The sequence below is a fragment of the Terrapene carolina genome, unplaced genomic scaffold, assembly GCF_002925995.2.
Source record: "Terrapene carolina triunguis isolate 2854851 unplaced genomic scaffold, T_m_triunguis-2.0 Scaffold68, whole genome shotgun sequence".
Taxonomy (NCBI): domain Eukaryota; kingdom Metazoa; phylum Chordata; order Testudines; family Emydidae; genus Terrapene; species Terrapene triunguis.
Window position 1 is genome coordinate 50,323,093 of NW_020664419.1, and position 18,232 is coordinate 50,341,324.

The 18,232-nt window shown below is 42.2% G+C and overlaps 1 protein-coding gene across 1 annotated transcript in view; it reads left to right on the plus strand.

The window, feature by feature from the left end:
• TMEM117 (transmembrane protein 117) overlaps window positions 1-18,232 on the plus strand; it is a 317,267-nt gene that overhangs the window by 288,622 nt on the left and 10,413 nt on the right. The window contains exon 6 of the mRNA XM_026648765.1: window positions 14,749-14,878. Coding sequence (XP_026504550.1) covers window positions 14,749-14,878 — 130 coding nt within the window. The remainder of the gene's footprint in view (window positions 1-14,748; window positions 14,879-18,232) is intronic.

Here is an 18,232-nt window from a genome sequence, read left to right on the forward strand (position 1 = left end):
TTACATTACAACATAATCTTTTTATAAATAACACAATTTTGAGGATAAATAACAGTTCTGGAAGGAGTACACACATGACTTTTTTAAAACAGGGGGGAAAATCTAAATTTACACTGTGCGTTCTGCATAGTCCCTTTTCTTAATTTATGAAGGAAGGCAAAATTCCATCACTCATTCTATATTTATCCTGTCTCTTTATAAATCTTATTCTCTGTCATTTTTAAACTCTATGAATTCTCCTCATATCGGTCAAATGCAGCACATAATCCTGTTTTCTTTTTCAGTGGAAAATGCACATTACAATCTCACAACCCTAATCACAGCAGTTGTACATTGGACAAAACTTGCATGCAACTGCACAGGTACTTTTACTTAGAGATGAGCCAAAAGCAGAAGTTAGAAGGGAGGTTTTAGATTCAGACCCCCAGTCCAAACCTACACCTTCCATCTTGTTCCAGGTTGAGCTCAAAACAAGACATATTTTTGAGTTCTGTTTTTTGATCAGGCAAATCTCTGAAGTGCATCTGTCCTTGTGGGAGTTCTTTCCATTTATAGTGGCACAATTTTTTCAAGATCACTTAGAGCAGTGGTTCTCAAAGCTGGTCCACCGCTTGTTTGAAATAAACTGGACACAGAAAGGTTTTAAGAGGGAGAAGAGGCAAAATGACAACTATACAGCTCAAAATAGAGACTAATCTTCTAAAATGGGGACAGATAGCATGAATACTTTTTGAAAGCCCTGAAACACTCCAGTTTTTATATTATCATTGTACAGGGGGCATACTAGTTCATAACAATGTATTTAATTATTTTATCCTTCACATTAGCAACTAGAGTCAGATATTTGGGTCTTTTTTGGTGTTACGAAATTCCCAAAGCCATTAAGCGCTATCTATTTTTTTTTCTTTTTTTCTAGTGTTCCTTATTGATTTCATGTTATTTCATCATGGTGCAAGATATGTTTCTGTTAGTTCTAAAAATACGTTCAAATACATTACATCCCCTCATAGCAGGCTGCCATCTCAGGAAACCTGTAAATACACATATTGCATATCATCAGTGAAAGTTCTTCACTCCTAAACATGACACACAAACACTGTTTTACGGATTTGTGCATACATGCATAGATGGCTCTCAGCCAAAAATTCAAATGTGGATGCAAAGTTCAGTGGTATTGGGTTCCATGGTTTGGTTTGGGCCTATGTGAATATGTCCATTCCTCTTACCTAATTAGATGGGGGTGGATGATAGATGGACCCTGGATTTCAGAAAAGCAGACTTTGACTCCCTCAGGGAACTGATGGGCAGGATCCCCTGGGAGGCTAATATGAGGGGGAAAGGAGTCCAGGAGAGCCGGCTGTATTTTAGAGAAGCCTTATTGAGGGCACAGGAGCAAACCATCCCAAGGTGCAGAAAGAATAGCAAAGGTGGCAGGCAACCAGCTTGGCTTAACATAGAAATCTTCAGTGAACTTAAACACAAAAAGGAAGTTTACAAAAAGTGGAAACTTAGATAGATGATTAGGTAGGAGTATAAAAATATTGCTCGAGCATGCAGGGGTGTAATCAGGAAGGCCAAAGTACAATTGGAGTTGCAGCTAGCAAGGGATGTGAAGGGTAACAAGAAGGGTTTCTACAGGTATGTTAGCAACAAGAAGAAGGTCAGGGAATGTGTGGGACCCTTACTGAATCGGGGAGGCAACCTAGTTACAGATGATATGGAAAAAGCTGAAGTACTCAGTGCTTTTTTTGCCTTGGTCTTCACAGACAAGGTCAGCTCCCAGACTGCTGCACTGGGCAGCACAGTATGGGGAGGAGGTGAGCAGCCCTCAGTGGTGAAAGAACAGGTTAAGGACTATTTAGAAAAGCTGGACATGCACAAGTCCATGAGTCCATATCTAATGCATCCGAGGGTGCTGAGGGAATTGGCTGATGTGATTGCAGAGCCATTGGTGATTATCTTTGAAAACTCATGGTGATTGGGGGAGGTCCCGGATGATTGGCAAATATAGTGCCCATCTTTAAAAAAGGGAAGAAGGAGAATCCGGGGAACTACAGACCGGTCAGCCTCACCTCAGTCCCTGAAAAAATCATGGAGCAGGTCCTCAAGGAATCCATTTTGAAGCACTTGGAGGAGAGGAAGTTGATCAGGAACAGTCAACATGGATTCACCAAGGGCAAGTCATGCCTGACCAACCTGATTGCCTTCTATTATGAGATGACTGGCTCTGTGGATATGGGGAAAGCAGTGGATGTGATATATCTTGACTTTAGCAAAGCTTTTGATACAGTCTCCCACAGTATTCTTGCCAGCAAGTTAAAAAAGTATGGATTCGATGAATGGACTATAAGGTGGATAGAAAGCTGGCTAGATTGTCGGGCTCAACGGTTAGTGATCAATGGCTCCATGTCTAGTTGGCAGCTGGTATCAAGCAGAGTGCCCAGGGCTCTGTCCTGGGGGCAGTTTTGTTCAACATCTTCATTAATGATCTGGATGATGGGATGGATTGCACCCTCAGCAAGTTTGCGGATGACACTAAGTTGGGGGGAGAGGTAGATACTCTGGAGGGTAGGGATCGGGTCCAGAGTGACCTAGACAAATTGGAGGATTGGGCTAAAAGAAATCTGATGAGTTTCAACAAGGACAAGTGGCTATGCAGCAGTTCTGCAGAAAAGGACCTAAGGGTTACAGTGGATGAGAAGCTGGATATGAGTCAACAGTGTGCCCTTGTTGCCAAGAAGGCTAACGGCATAGTGGGCTGCATTAGTAGGAGCATTGCCAGCAGATCGAGGGAAGTGATTATTCCCCTCTATTCGGCACTGGTGAGGCCACATCTGGAGTTACTGTGTCCAGTTTTGGGCCCCCCACTACAGAAAGGATGTGGACAAATTGGAGAGAGTCCAGCGGAGGGCAATGAAAATGATTAGGGGGCTGGGACACATGACTTACAAGGAGAGGCTGAGGAACTGGGGTTATTTAGTCTGCAGAAGAGAAGAGTGAGGGGAGATTTGATAACAGCCTTCAACTACCTGAAGGGGGGTTCCAAAGAGGATGGAGCTCAGCTGTTTCTCAGTGGTGGCAGATGACAGAACAAGGAGCAATGGTCTCAAGTTGCAGTGGGGGAGGTCTAGGTTGGATATTAGGAAAAACTATTTCACTAGGAGGGTGGTGAAGCACTGGAATGGGTTACCTAGGGAAGTGGTGGAATCTCCAGCCTTAGAGGTTTTTAAGGCCTGGCTTGACGAAGCCCTGTCTGGGATGATTTATTTGGGGTTGGTCCTGCTTTGAGCAGGGGGTTGGACTAGATGACCTCCTGAGGTCTCTTCCAACCCATATCTTCTATGATTTTATGATTCTAAGAGTGAATCTTTATGGATTTTGTAATGGGATGTGCTGTGCCTTTAAGGACAGGCCCACATCCAGCAAGGAATGCTGGGAAAGGGGAAGACATATAAGCACTGCTGCCTTCAAAAGAGGAGTTGCTATGAGGTCATTGTCATCATTTCAACTAAAGTGAGGAGGTAACTGAGCAAGACCAGCAGTGGGACTTCCACCATAGATATCAAAGCCAGCCTGGGAAGGTGTCTGAGCAGGCTTGTGGAAAAAGCCTTATGGAAAGGGCTAGGGAGAAGGCAAGGACCCTGGGTACTGTGCCTACTGAAGAAAGGTGACTTAATCACAGGCTACAAGTAATGGGAAAGAGATTTCTGACAGTAGAAGGCAGGAGATCCAATGATTGGATGCTGAAGTTGGACAAATTCAGACTTGAAATAAAGCACAATTTTTAAGAGGTTAATTAATAATTGAAACAATTTAGCTGGGGCCATGGTGGATTCTCTGTCTCTTGAAGTCTTTAAATCAAGACTGGAGGTCTTTTAAAAGAGGTATGTTATAGCTCACACCGCAGTTCTAGGCTAGATGCAGAAATTACCGAGGAAGGTTCTATGGCCTGAGTTATCCAGGAAGTCAGACTAGATGATCATAATAGTCCCTTCTTGGCCTTAACATCTATTAATGTTATTACTACAGATTCCACATTATTGGGAACTCAGCTCATTGTGCTCAACACTGCTTGGGTCCTTTTGGTCAATTACCCAGACTAGATTAGTTCAACTGGTGTATTCACAGTTCAAACATATACCTCCTTTGCAGGACCTGGTTTATTCACTCATTCTACAGAGGATAACTCACTTATTTAGCTGCTCAAGTTTGTGCCCTCTGTGGGTCCATGTAAGAATCCCAGTTGATTTCCTCCCTCTGGTCAGGAGGTCCCAGTCCTCCTCTCACAGTTGGGGTGTATTGCAGACATTGCTCTGTCTCTCTCCTTAAGACAGGAGCCCCCTGCCTCTCCTCCTGGGAGCTGGAGTTGTACTTTAGGCCAGCTGCAGAGCCTCAGGCAGCTTCTTCTCCAGCTAGCCCTTTTCCCATTCAGTCCTTCCACTTCCTGCTGTCTGCCCTGCTTTGAGAAGGAGGCACCATATATGCTGGTCCCCCCCCTAGAGCTCAACCCCAATTGGTTGGGTGAGAGGGGAGCCTTACCTTTTCCACTCTGCAAGGCTCCTGATCCCGGGCCCTTCAGAACCAGTGCCAAGAGTTTCTCCCAAACACCACTTATTGCTCTCTACCAAATCTCCTTGGTCTTTCTATATGTCAGACCTTTCCACGTCTTAAAGGGCCATGCCATGTGACATGGTTGGGCTGACCCCTATACACCCCTACCCTTAAGGGGGCAGATCCCGCCATCACATTTCATTTATTAGCAATGTCTGGGTTCCCACCAAAACATTGCTATTATCCAAAGGTTGCCAATAAGGTAAAGGCAGGCTGGTGGAGCTGCAGCCAGGGATGGAAGCGCTGGAGTATGTCTAGCCCAGGCCCCTGATGCCAGGGCAGGGCACAGCCATAAATTGCAGAGAAAGGTACTATGCAGCCTGCATGCTCCTGCTCTCCATGGAAAGCCCCAGCATCTGGGCCGCAGCCCCACTCCGTGCTGCTGCCCAACCCACAGCCTCCCCTCTCAACCTCCCTCTGACGCTCCCCAGGGTTGTGAGGCACCTCGCTACCGCTTGCCCTTAGCATGAGGAAGTTTTGCCTCTGCGTGCTGTGTCAGCTCTCTGAATCCACCAGCCTCTGGCAACACAAGCACTGCCTTCCCGGCCTTCGCAGGCCTCAATCTCTCTGTGTAGGTAGCAATACACACATACCAACCCCTGAGACCTCCGAGTGTCCCCGTGCTCAGCCCCTGTTCCACTGACTGCCCACAGAACTGTTAGATCTGCTATTCCCAAAGTAACAGTACCCACCAGCTTGCAAAATTCACCTCCGGACCCACTCTGCTTAACATACTGCACTTAGCATTTGGCATCAAGTGGTACTTGGGTCACACTCCCCTCCAGCAGAGCCTCTCCCATTGGAGGGTATGTGGGCACCCCAGTCCCTTACTGCCTGTGCTGGCAGTGGGTCCCTGCCTGTAGGCCAGTTTGTGGGGCAGCAATCGGAGAAGGCATGCCCCAGCTCTTCCTGCCTGCAGCGGGGTCTTTCTTTCAAAAAAGTTCTGAATAAGTGGCATATAGCTGAATTCCATAAACATCATAGTCAATGAGACAGGATTGGTTCCTAGTAAAATGTTGCTATGAACTGAAAGTTGTTAATATTGGGGTTGCTGAGAACCAGCATCCACTGTTTTGTATTTAATAGTGCCAAAATGATGCTAGGTGCTTTACAAACAGGAAGGTTCCATCCTACAAACACTTATGTGCAGGGCCGGCTCCAGGCACCAGCTTGTCAAGCGGGTGCTTGGGGCGGCCACTCCGGAGAGGGGCGGCACGTCCAGCTATTCAGCGGCAATTCGGCGGACGGTCCCTCACTCCGGCTCGGAGCAAAAGACCTCCTGCTGAATTGCCGCCGCAGATCGCGATGGCGATCGCGGCTTTTTTTTATTTTATTTTATTTATGTTTTTGGCTGCTTGGGGCGGCCAAAACCCTGGAGCCGGCCCTGCTTATGTGTGTAGTTAACTTTAAGCATGCATGTAATTCCACTGCAGCCAGTGGAAGTACTCACATGCATAAAGTAAAGCATGTGTATAATTGTTTACAGGGTCAAGGCCTAAGAAAACTAGGCCCCTTCCCCAAAGAGCTCATTATCTAAACAGATATCTTGTTGGCAAAGGATAGGATGCAACGAACTGGAAGAGATTGAGTTGTGCCTCAGTTCTCCATGCCGAATGGTGCACTGTAAAAGTGTATAATATTCATCATCTGTAACTTCTCTTTTAAGTTTGAGTGTGGGATTAAAACCCCTTTTTTGTATTTCAGCTGTTCACAGCTGCCACCATTAGGAGCATTGAATCCTGCAACATCTCACTGAGGTTAGGGGAAATAAATAACGTAGCATGCAGGCCCAGCTGACTATCTTCCAGCTTTCAGTTTCTTATTTCAGAACCAGATTTCTTCAAGCAAGGCAAAGCCATTACTTTTTATTAAGAATATACATACAGTATAATTCCAGTTATCTGAATTCCCTTTATCCAAAAATCCTACTTATCCAAATCCATAGTTTCCCCCCCATGTAGTCCTATGTTAGTTAGTAGCATTTCAGTTTACCCAAATGCCCAGTTATCCAAAAGTTTTGGATGTCCCCAAAAGTTTTGGATGTCCTCTAGGCCATTCAGATAAATAGGATTGTAGTGTGTGTGTATGTGTGTGTTTACATCATATGCTGAGATTGAAAAATAAGCTATTTAAGAGGTATCCAAGTACAAAAAAATCTGAAAATTTCTCAGTATCTGAAAAAAAAAACGAGTCTGGTGGCACCTTAAAGAATACTTTCCCCCCTCACACTGCATTACACCAAACAGATTTTCCTGAAATTAAGTAACAATTGTTCTAGGCTGAAACTAAACAATAGAAATTAATTTTTGGACTGAAATAGGAATTTAAGGTGGAAATGCCTTGTCAGTCTTAACTACAGTATTTCCATTGTTCCATTCCATTCTAGATCTTCCTTTGAAGATCTGAGGACCAGGGGATGTACCTTTATTTGGCTTGGGAAATTAGATGCCAGTCAGAGGAAATCAAAATAGTTTTGTCCTCAAGCTTGATCTCCTTTTTGTAGCATGTGCTCCTTTCCTGGTGCTCTCAGCACTGAAGCATGTCAGTTTAATGAGGCAGCCTTTGGAAACTGTAAATCAGAGGTGCCCACTTCGGTGGCTGAGGGACCAGTGTGAATCCCCAGGGTTTTAAATGCACGTGTGGCTGCCCTCTCCCTGTAACTGCAGGGTGAAATCAAAATGGATCAACAGCAGGACTTGGTTGCTGTTGAATTCAAAGAAGAGACCATTTTTAGTCATGCATTATGAGAGATACTAATATGAGCTATGAGTATGGCTCTGTGCATTTATTTTTAAAATTACACAAATGTATATGATTGCAATCTAGTTATGGCATTCAGGGGCCAGTTGTTAATGAGACCCTAGATATTGCAAAGCATGGGCACCACTATAGCAAACACTAAGACTGATCAAGCAAAATCTACATTATTATCAGTTGAGAAGTTAAAGCACGCAGCATATGTCACCTGCAGTGATTAACCTTTGATGTGGGAGCAGATATCCTAGAGTGAAGACTGGAAGCTGTGGAGTGGAAATACAAGGTACATGAAAGCATGATGTCAGATATGAAATCTATTTCTAACATAACAGTAAAGAATTTATATTTGTGCAGATTGTAATTTGGAGCTGCTAATCACCTCCCCTCATTAGTGGGGATAGTTTCTGTTGGATATCATGGTCTTTCTGCAAAAATTGTTGTCTGAATATTACAGAAGCTGAACTGTGTTTAGATTACCAATGAAGAATAATTATACCCATGCTGGGACTGCACTGGTGACTGTTTAGGATGCTCCTAATGCGGTGTTGTTGTATCTGCCTAGGTCCCAGGATATTAGAGAAACAAGGTGGGTTGGTCTAATAAACGATATTATCTCATCTACCTTGTCTCTGGATAGTTCCTGTTGGTTTCAGGGTACCTGCACCTTTGACCCTCTCCTGACCTACTCAAGGAATCCCCTCTTAGGTCTCTTCACCTCTCTCTGGGCAGGGACCCACATTTCTCTCCCTCTTCACCAGGGATTTAGGCTTGCAACCCCCTTTCATTTCACTGTGTTTATCACAGCAGGTCTGACTAAAGTCCAGCCCCTGCACTTTACTTTCCTCCCCAAGGGCTATGATCAGTGTCAGTTACCAGTAACCAAACAGTTCTCTTAAAGCACAGCACATTTATTTAGGGACAAAAGCATACAGAGAACACATAAAATAATAAAAACGTATAAATGCATACTGAACATACCAACAATCACCCATCTTCCCCATAGGGGAGTCTGGCAGATCAAAGTCCTTCCCAACCTTTCAGCAGGACTGGGTCCCTCGTTGGACATGTCCATTTGCTGAATCAAAAGGAAGGCCCCTGTGTTACTTCAAGATGGCCCTTTATACCCCAAGTTCTTTCTTTTTTTGTCTGCATTTCCTGAAACCCTGAACCATTATATGCAAGCCACCCGGGGGCGGGGCACTTCTCTGGAGCTGTTTACAGGGACTGTTTTTCATTCCTGAAGGGGCTGCAATAATCTTTCCCCATGAAGCAGAATATAATCCCTAGCCCACAATGATACATTAATGCAGTAGTCCCCAAAGATACCACATATGGTTGCAGTATCGGTCCCAGTCCCCATTTGGGGGAAAGAGACCATCAGAAAATGACTGGTTTGAAGAAAACGAAGCGGAACTATTACCTCTCATCAACATTAAGAACACAGCCTATCAGGAACACAACAAGAAACCAATAGAGAGCACCAAAGTGAGACTTCAACATGCAAAATCCGAGATACAGCGAGGAAGCAGACGTTGTGCAAATCATTACTGGATCAAGCTGGATAGCCATCTTTCTTGGATGGTTTTGACACAACAAATCCTGCATCTTGGAGGAGGTTAGACTAGATGACCCTTGTGGTCCCTTCTAACCCTATGATTCTACATGGTACCCCACAATAATTCGTAATGATTAAATTAGTGAAGTAAAGCTGGTTTATTTTTCAAAGATGACTTGCTGTTGATAATGTTTTTCTTTTTCATTGTCTCATCTGGTTATTAAATTTCCTGTCTTAGAAGACTGGAGAAAATTGAAATGATTATTCAAGTTGGATGAGTACACAGGGAGAATGTCCATGTGAAGCAAACATCCTGTACGCTATTAGTTTTCAGATTCCTTTATTTTATTTTTAGTTGTTCAGATACCTGTTGTACCATCTTGTGTGACATAAGTCCAGGTGCATACATGGGAACAGATCCAATCCTCTTTTATCAGCAGAGCTTCAGCATTCTGAATCTCACAATGTAACCACTCAGGCAGCAATTATACTGAGTCTACCAGCAGTCCTAGAGTTTTCAGGTTCTAGCCATAAAGGGACATGCCATTATACCCTAGTTCAAATTGCCAGAGGTGGATATATGTAACTAAGTAGGAAAATTCCTCCAAATGCAGTACCTCACAGAGTAGAGCACCAGTTGGATTGGGATCTCCAATCACTACCATAATATACAAATAATTAATAAGAACCTCCACATTGCATACACCATTTTGTCTGCCACATGAAATAAGTAAATAGGTCCATCAAACAATTACAACCCATATTTGATGGGGACCAAAATCTGAAAGAAATCTTTCCTGAACCTCCTCTTCTGGCCTTCAAATAACCCCTCTACTTTGCCAAGCTCATCATCAGAAGCAAGCTCATCATAGACCAGGACACCCTAAACTGAGGGCACGTCTTCACTACCCGCCGAATCGGCGGGTAGCAATCGATCTATTGGGGATCGACTTATCGCGTCTAGTGAAGACGTGATAAAATCGATCCCTGATCGCTCTGCCGTCGACTCCGGAAATCCACCGTGGCAAGAGGCGGAAGCGGAGTCAATGGCGGCGCGGCAGCAGTCGACTCGCTGCCGTCCTCACAGCCAGGTAAGTCGACCTAAAATACGCAACTTCAGCTGCGCTATTCACATAGCTGAAGTTGCGTATCTTAGGTCGACCCCCCACCCCCCCCGTAGTGTAGACCTAGCCTGAAAGTGGTACCAGCCCCCTCTAGAACAACAGATGCAAAACCTACAGACATATCTCCGCTGCTAGACACAATATGCCTTTCAAGATTCATAGGTCCTATACATGCTTATCACAACACGTGGTGTACCTCATCTGGTGCATCAAATGCCCCAATAACAACTATATAGGTGAAATGAGACAATCACCGTGCTCTCAAATGAACTCACACAGAAAAATGATTAAAGTCAAAAACACCATATCACCTGTGGGTAAACACTTTTCACAAAATGATCACTCCATATCTGATCTTTCAATACTTATCCTCAAGGGAAACCTGCACAACACCTTCAAAACCTGAGCCTAGACACTTAAATTCTTCACTCTACTAGCCACCAAAAACCATGGACTTAACAGGGAGACTGGCTCATTACAACAATTTGTCACACAACACATTGCCTGCCATCTATTAATTGCCCACTTCAAAACCTTTATGCATGACAATCTAACCCCAATTGCCCACTTCATTTCAAGAGGCTGCCTCGAATATGTGCTACCCCTTCTCTTGACAGTCTCTCCCAATTTGTATTTATCTCAGACACTCTGCTTCCTTCCCCAGACCTGAAGAAGAGCTCTGTGTAGCTCGAAAGCTTGTGCCTTCCATCAACAGAGGTTGGTCCAGTAAAAGATATTACCTCACCCATCTTGTCTCTGTCATATCCTGGGACCAACATGACTATAACAACACTGCAAACAAGTAAATAGGAGGAAGTATTTGAACTCACTGGGACAGATTGTGTTGAGGACTGTTGATAAATTGCACATCAATTGCTTGAGCACACTTTGGTTTGTTATGAAATATATTCAAGAGACAAAATAACCAATATCAATCAGGTTTATTGCTAAAAGTCAATGATAATATAGTACAGGAAGAAAGGCTTAATACAATACCAGTTTCCGGGAAGCTTCTCATGCAGCGTATTTAAATTAATCTCACCGAGAAGGTGTGCTCCCAAATTTATACATTTCAGCTGTTAGTATTTATTGGATAATTTTACAAGTTACAAAACCCTTTACACGTTATTAAAATCCAACACACCAGTTCATCCCAGTTCCTTAACGTGTTGTTCTGGACCTTTCCTTATTTTTGTTTTGAGTACTAACATTCCAGTTACTGGTCCGTGAAGGTACCTCCCCAGCTTGTACCAGAGCAGAACATTAATGTATTTTGCCTTTAACAAGTTTCTAATGCCAAAGCTGACTTCAGTTTTGTAAAGTGTTACCAGATACTTAGCATAAGTAAATAGGATTATAAAAAGACAGGCCAATTTAGGACATGTAACTGCTGGAAATGTATACAATATAATGTTATATTGATATTATGTGTTTCATGCATATTAATATATGTGATGTCAATGATATATATTAATAATGTAATTGATATATAATTAGCCCAGCATACATTGGTCAACAGGTCCAACACTTGTCGCTTGTATTATCAAGGCAACATCTTTGCCAAATTAATACATGAAACAGTGGTGAGGACATTTATATATGATTTACATATGATTTATAGTGCTCTAATAAACTGCCTAAGCAGCAATACATGATTAACACAACTAAAACGAATTTCCTTGTAATACAAACAAAGCTTTAAATGCAACTTCTATCCTAGTTTGGGAAATTAGTATTTTAAGATCCCCATTATTGCTAAGGTCATTTAAGGCTTCTTTTGCCTTGCACATGTTATTGCTAATTTGAATAATGTGAGTGACTTTTTAAATTTAAGGTTAGTGGGTCAATATGCATGTTAAAAACTGGTGGATTTTTATTTTATTTTTTTATCCTGATACTGAGGCTCACTTTAGGTCATGGATTCACTTAAAAAAAACTGGGATAGACATTATTATAGTGTGTTCCACAGTGCTATGTTTGTGAGAAGTAACACAAAAACTTCTGTTGGAGTTCTGCATGCATAGCACTTTCAGGATCAGGCCCCTTCTTGCCAGATTTGTTATGTATAAATTGTTTGCCAAGTTAATCACAGGAGCTAAGACTATTACTGCAGGTGAAAAGAATCAGTTTCTGATTAAGTTTTTATAATTAAGTGTATCATGAACCTAATTTCCTTTTTTAAAATACAGGAATAGGCATACATACGCTTAGGTTAATTTTGTACTATTAGTAGATACTATAGGTTCATCATTACCATTTTGAAGTGAATATTTAAGTGCATAATTATATGCATTTAAAGTCATAATCAAATCACATATTCTAATGTAAACAATATTCCAATTCATGTGGCTCACTCAAGATTAAGATAGAAATATTCACTAGCAGGTGGCTATAAAAGATAAGCACAGAATCACAGAAATATAGGTCTGGAAGGGACTTTGAGAGGTCGTCTAGTCCTGTCCTCTGTGCTGAGACAGGACCAAGTATACCTAGACCATCCTATTTATCTAAGCTGTTCTTAAAAACCTCCAATGATGGGGATTCCGCAACCTCCCTTGGAAACCTATTCCAGTGCTTAATTATCCTTGTAGTTAGAAAGTTTTTCCTAATATCTAACGTAAACCTCCCTTCCTGCAGATTAAGCCAATTACCTCTTATCCTACCTTCAGAGGACATGAGCAACAATCGATCACTATTCTCTTAATGTATTTGAAGATGATTATCCAGTCCCCCCATAGTCTTCTTTTCTCAAGACTAAATGTGCCCAATTTTTTTAACTTTTCCTCCTGGGTCAGATTTTCGAAGCCTTTCATCATTTTTGTTGTTCTCTGGACTTTCTCCAATTTGTCCACATCTTTCTTAAAGTGTGGCACTTAGAATTGGACACAGAATATTGGTCTTTTTTGCAAGTGCATCACACTGTTGACTCTCATTCAGTTTTTTAATTATTTTAACCCCCAGATCATTATTAGAAGTACTACTGCTTTCTGTACTATTGCCTAGCCACTTATTCCCCATTTTGTAGTTTTCCTTCCTAAGTTTACTACTTTGCACTTGTTTGTAGTGAATTTCATCTTGTTGATTTCAGACCAATCCATCAGTTTGTCAAGATCATTTTGAATTCTTATCCTCCTCCTCCAAAGTGCTAGCAACCCCTCACAACCTCATCCACAAATTTTATAAGCATATTCTCCACATCATTATCCAAGTAAACCCCACTAGATATGTCCCCCTAGTTTGACAGCAAACCATTGATAACTACTCTTTAAGTACAGTCTGTCAACTCGTTTTGCACCCACGCTATAATAATTTAATCTAGACTACATTTCCATAGTTTGTTTATGAGACTGTCATGTCGGACTGTGTCATAAGCCTTACTAAAATTAAGAAATATTACATCTACAGCTTCCTCCAATCCACTAGGCCAATAACCCTATCAAAAATGGAAACTAGTTTGATTTGGCATGATTTGTTCTTGGCAAATCCATGTTAGCTATTACTCATAACCATTTTGTCCTCTAGGTGCTAGCAAAGTGATTGTTTAATAATTAATTCCAGTATCTGTCAAGGTATCTAAGCTACGCTGACTGTTCTGTAATTCCCCAGGTCCTCTTTGTTCCCTTTTTTAAAGATAGGTACTATGTTTGCCCCCTCCATACCTCTGGGACCTCATTCATCCTCCAGGAGTCCTCAGAGATAATTGCTGATGGTTCTGAGATTGCTTCAGCTAGTTCCTTAAGTACCATACGATTAATTTCATCAGGCCCTGTTGATTTGAATACATCTAATTTACCTAAATACTATTTGACCTGTTCTTTCACTATTTTGCTTTTCTGCATCTTCCTCCTTGTTGTTAATATTAATTGTATTAAGTATCAGGTCACAATTTACCTTTTTAGTGAAGACTGAAGCAAAAGTAGGCATTGGCCTTGTTTATGTCATCCATTATTAGCTCTCCTTCCCCGATAAGTAGAGAACCTACACTTTCCTTATCTTTCTCTTGCTCCAAATGTATTTATAGAACTACTTCTTAATTGCTTTTTATGTCCTTTGTTAGGTATAATGCATTTTGTGCCTTAACTTTTCTGATTTTGTCCCTACATGCTTGTGCTAGTCTTTGGTACTCCTCCTTAGCAATTTGTCCATGTTTCCACTTTTTGCATGACACCTTTTTGATTTTCAGATCATTAAAGAATTCCTGATGGAACCATATTGGCCTCTTACTATTTTTCTGATCTTTCCTTTGCATCGTAATAGTTTGCTGTTGTACCTTTAATATTGTCTCTTTGAGAAATTGCCAGCTCTCCTGAAGTCCTTTTTCCCTTAGATTTTCTTCCTATGGGACCTTACCTCCCAGTTCTTCGAGTTTGTTAAAGTCTGCTTTTTTGAAGTCCATTTTCCTTATTCAGCTGATCTCACTCCCTCCTTTCCTTAGAATCATGAAATTTGCAATTTCATGATCACTTTTACCCAACTTGCCTTCAGATTCTCAACCAATTCCTTCCAGTTAGTCAGAACCAACTCTAAAATGGCTGTCCCCCTGAAACAAAATGTTGTCCGCAATACATTTCAAGAACTTGCCATATTTTTGTGTTTTGCCATATTACTTGTCAGAATCCTTTTCCTACTATTAATTTATACCATTTTATATGGGGGGTAATATATTGTGAGAAGTTATTTTTTCTGTTCTTTCTTTAACAGGATTGGGAGTTTCCACATTTCATGGGTGATGTTGATGTAAATCTTCCTGGATTGCCATATGCACATCTGCAGTTCAAACTACCTTACTTCCAAAATATCTTCAAGGAAGAATATCACATACATATAACAGGTCTGTAATCTTATACATGGTGATAGCTATCTCACATGGTACTCTTTTCTGTTGTGGTGAGTCTGTTGACCATATGATTTTTACTCAGATTATTTTTTTTCTTCAAAATAACCCATTAGTGAAGAGAACAAGAATATATGTTCCATGAACCAAACAGGCCTACAGTTCTCCAAGGAGTTCACAACTTCTTGTGTCATTAAATACTACCTATTGTTGCTGCAGAAATCATATGTATCTGAAACGATTCTCCTGGGGAATTAACAGCTTATTACATTTTCAGATCTGTTCCGCTTTCAGATCGCTTTAATATGATATTTGATTATATTCTTTCTTAACTCCAGTCATTCTGATCCAGGAAAGGCTGTCTAGAGCTACACCTTTATCAGTCCTTTAACCAGAACCAGACAGCAGAGTTATCACAAATCAAAAGTGGTTGTAGATGTTCTAACGCATGGCAAATTTAGAAATAAAGGACCCAATCCTAAAGTATGACTGAGTCATGCTCAGAGCCATGAGGGCAAAGGGGGCTGTAAGATGTGGGCTGAAGGGTAATAGTATGCGTCATGGAATAAGTGTGTGTGTGTTTCAGGAGAGATTATAATGTGAAAGGGGTTTCTTTCTGCATCATAAGAAAGGGAAGCCATTCCATACATGAGGGCAGCATGGGACAAATACAGCAAATACAGGAGTTGGAGAATGTTGAGAATAGCAATGTTGACAGAGCAAAGGAAGAAGATATGAGTGAAACAGTGGTGGCCAGGGTGGAGCTGAATAGGGCCTTGAAGCTGAAGGTGGGTAGTGTAAACTTGGTACCATGGGCAAGTAATAAAAACCATGGTAGCAGACAATATTATCCAGAAGTAAAGTGTAAGTGGAGGGGCCAATGATAGAGCCATGTGGGATTCCCATATTGAAGGAGAAAGAGCCATCAAAGAATAGGCCTAAGGTGAGGTCAGAGAGAAAGTAGATGAACCGTGAGAGGATAGGGTCACAAAAGGCAAGGGAAAAGAAGTTGCCAAGAAGGAGGGATTGAAGAACAGTACTGAAGATCAAGGAAGATGGAACTGAGCACCTATGGCTCAGGAGGACATTTTGTGAGACTTTGGAGATGGCATTTTCAGTGAAACAGAAATCCGACTGGAGTGGATCTAGACATGAGCTAGAGCAGTGTTTCTCAAATGCGACCACCATGGCCGCATGTGGCCACCAGGGGCTTTTCTTGCAGCCACAGCCTCCTGGTCTCTGATGGGGTGGGAGCAGCAGCCCCTCTCCCTCCCTGGTGCTCCTGGGGGCACAGCCTTGGTGTTGTTTGTGGGGGCCGCCAGAAGGGGTTAGGCCCTGCCCCCCTCAGGAGACAGCTGGGGCATAACGTTGGAGGAGCAGGCAGCCGGTGAGTTCAGGCTTTGGGCTTCAGCCCTTGGGTAGCGGGGCGGCAGGCTCTGGCCGCAGGGCTTCAGGCTCTGTCCCTAGCCTTGGGGCTTCAGGCTCTGACCCCCGCTGCCTCCCCTGGCTACCCACTCACCCACTCACCCCCATCACCCCTGGCCCCTGATCCCTCATCTAGGGCTTAATTTATCCCCAGATTTGCTGGGGCTAAGTTTGCTGTGAAAAGGGATACGTGTATGTTTAATATCACTTTTCACAGCAGACTTACTAGCTAGCAATAAATACGTTACAATGATTTGGACATGTATATGTGCATATTTAGTTGTTTTCCCTAAAGAACCCCTGATCTAGAGGAAAGGAAATCAATGCAGGAATTGTAAATTGCTCATTGAAAAGGAGACGGGAGATGGGCTGGTAGTAGGAAAGACAGATGGAGGAAAGGGGTGTTTTGGGAGGTTGTGTTATATGCGGTATGCCTTAAAATGGAGAGAAAAGAGACAAAAGCGGTAGTAGGTAAGAGTACGGCATGAGAGGTCAGTAACAGTGAAGGGATAGAGACAAAGGGATTGAAGGAGGGCTTGGAAATTAGGAGCATGTGTGTGACCTCAAGGCCATTATATAGACTAAAAGAGGAGAAAGTATGGGAGGGGCAAATGTGTACAAGGAGGGAGTACATAAATCTTCTCTTTGAAGTCAGCAAAGTCTTGGCTAGAGAGAGAAAGGAGAGGAAGCGAGAGCTCAAGGAAGGTGTCAAAAGTAGCAGATATATGACATGGTTGTGGGTATGGGATTCAAGAACAGTGGAGAAGTCGTGGTGTTTTGTGAGGAGTCAGTACTGAAGATGAAGAACATGAATTTGCTGTGGAGCAAGCACACAAAGTCCCTAGATTTCATCCAGAGCTGTTAACTATTGTTTGAGCAGGAGACAAGGAACTGGATGGGAGTGTGAACCATGGCTGATGGTTGGTGGGGGAGACTGTGCAGTGACTGAAGGAGACAAAGGAATTAAGGGTGGTACAGAGTGTAGATGACAAAATAATGAATGGAAGAAGAGGGAATAAAGGGCAAAGAAGAGTGACTCAGGGATGCAGAGAAGTCAGGGGTATTGATGCTTGTTCAAGAGAAGGGAGAATGAGCAACATTAAAGAAAATAAGGTAGTGACAAAAAAACCCAACTGCAACAGCTAAAATCTTTCCTTTAACTACTGTCTGTGCTGCTGTTTGAAAACAGACCGGCTAAGGGAAATGGATACCTATGCATTATAGAGTTCTCTGCAGAAAGAAATGGAGGCCTCTTTGATGTTTTGGAGAGGAGGCATTCTTGAATGAGAATGAGCTTGTGAATAGGGACTGAGGAATATTTTCTCTCCTGGCTAAGAATTAATAAGACCCATTTATTAGATTTACTAGACAAATCAATCCATTTGAGTGCATGTCACATACCCTGGATACTGAGTGCCTGTTTTATCTCAGAGCTACACCACCCTTCAGGAGATCTAAAAACAGCTGTTAACATAGATGGCATGAGACCCTTCCTTTGGGTGGGTGTTTTACGTGGACCATCTGTTCTTGCTGTCAGTTCTCCATCATCTTACAGCATTTTCAAGCTCTAGTTACTGTGTGCAGATATAGCAATTTTTAATTCAAATCAAGGAGCTAATGAAAAAATCAGGAATAACCAATTAAAATATTTAAGACAGTAGCCTAATAAGAATGCCTAATTCGAACAGAACTTTTTTGGAAAAGAAATTCCCTTTCTTGTTAATAATATTGGTGAAGTAGAGGAGTCTAGGGTTGGAAACAATGTTTAGTTTAGTATAGGGATGAGCTCAAGCTGCAAAATTGTGATCTGGATCCAGACTCTGAATATTGTCCACCCACGAGGTCTTGACCTGGGTTCATATTTTGATCCCTGGTCAGATCTGATGTGGGTGCAGCTGGTTTACACAGCATCCCCAGCAGTGTAAT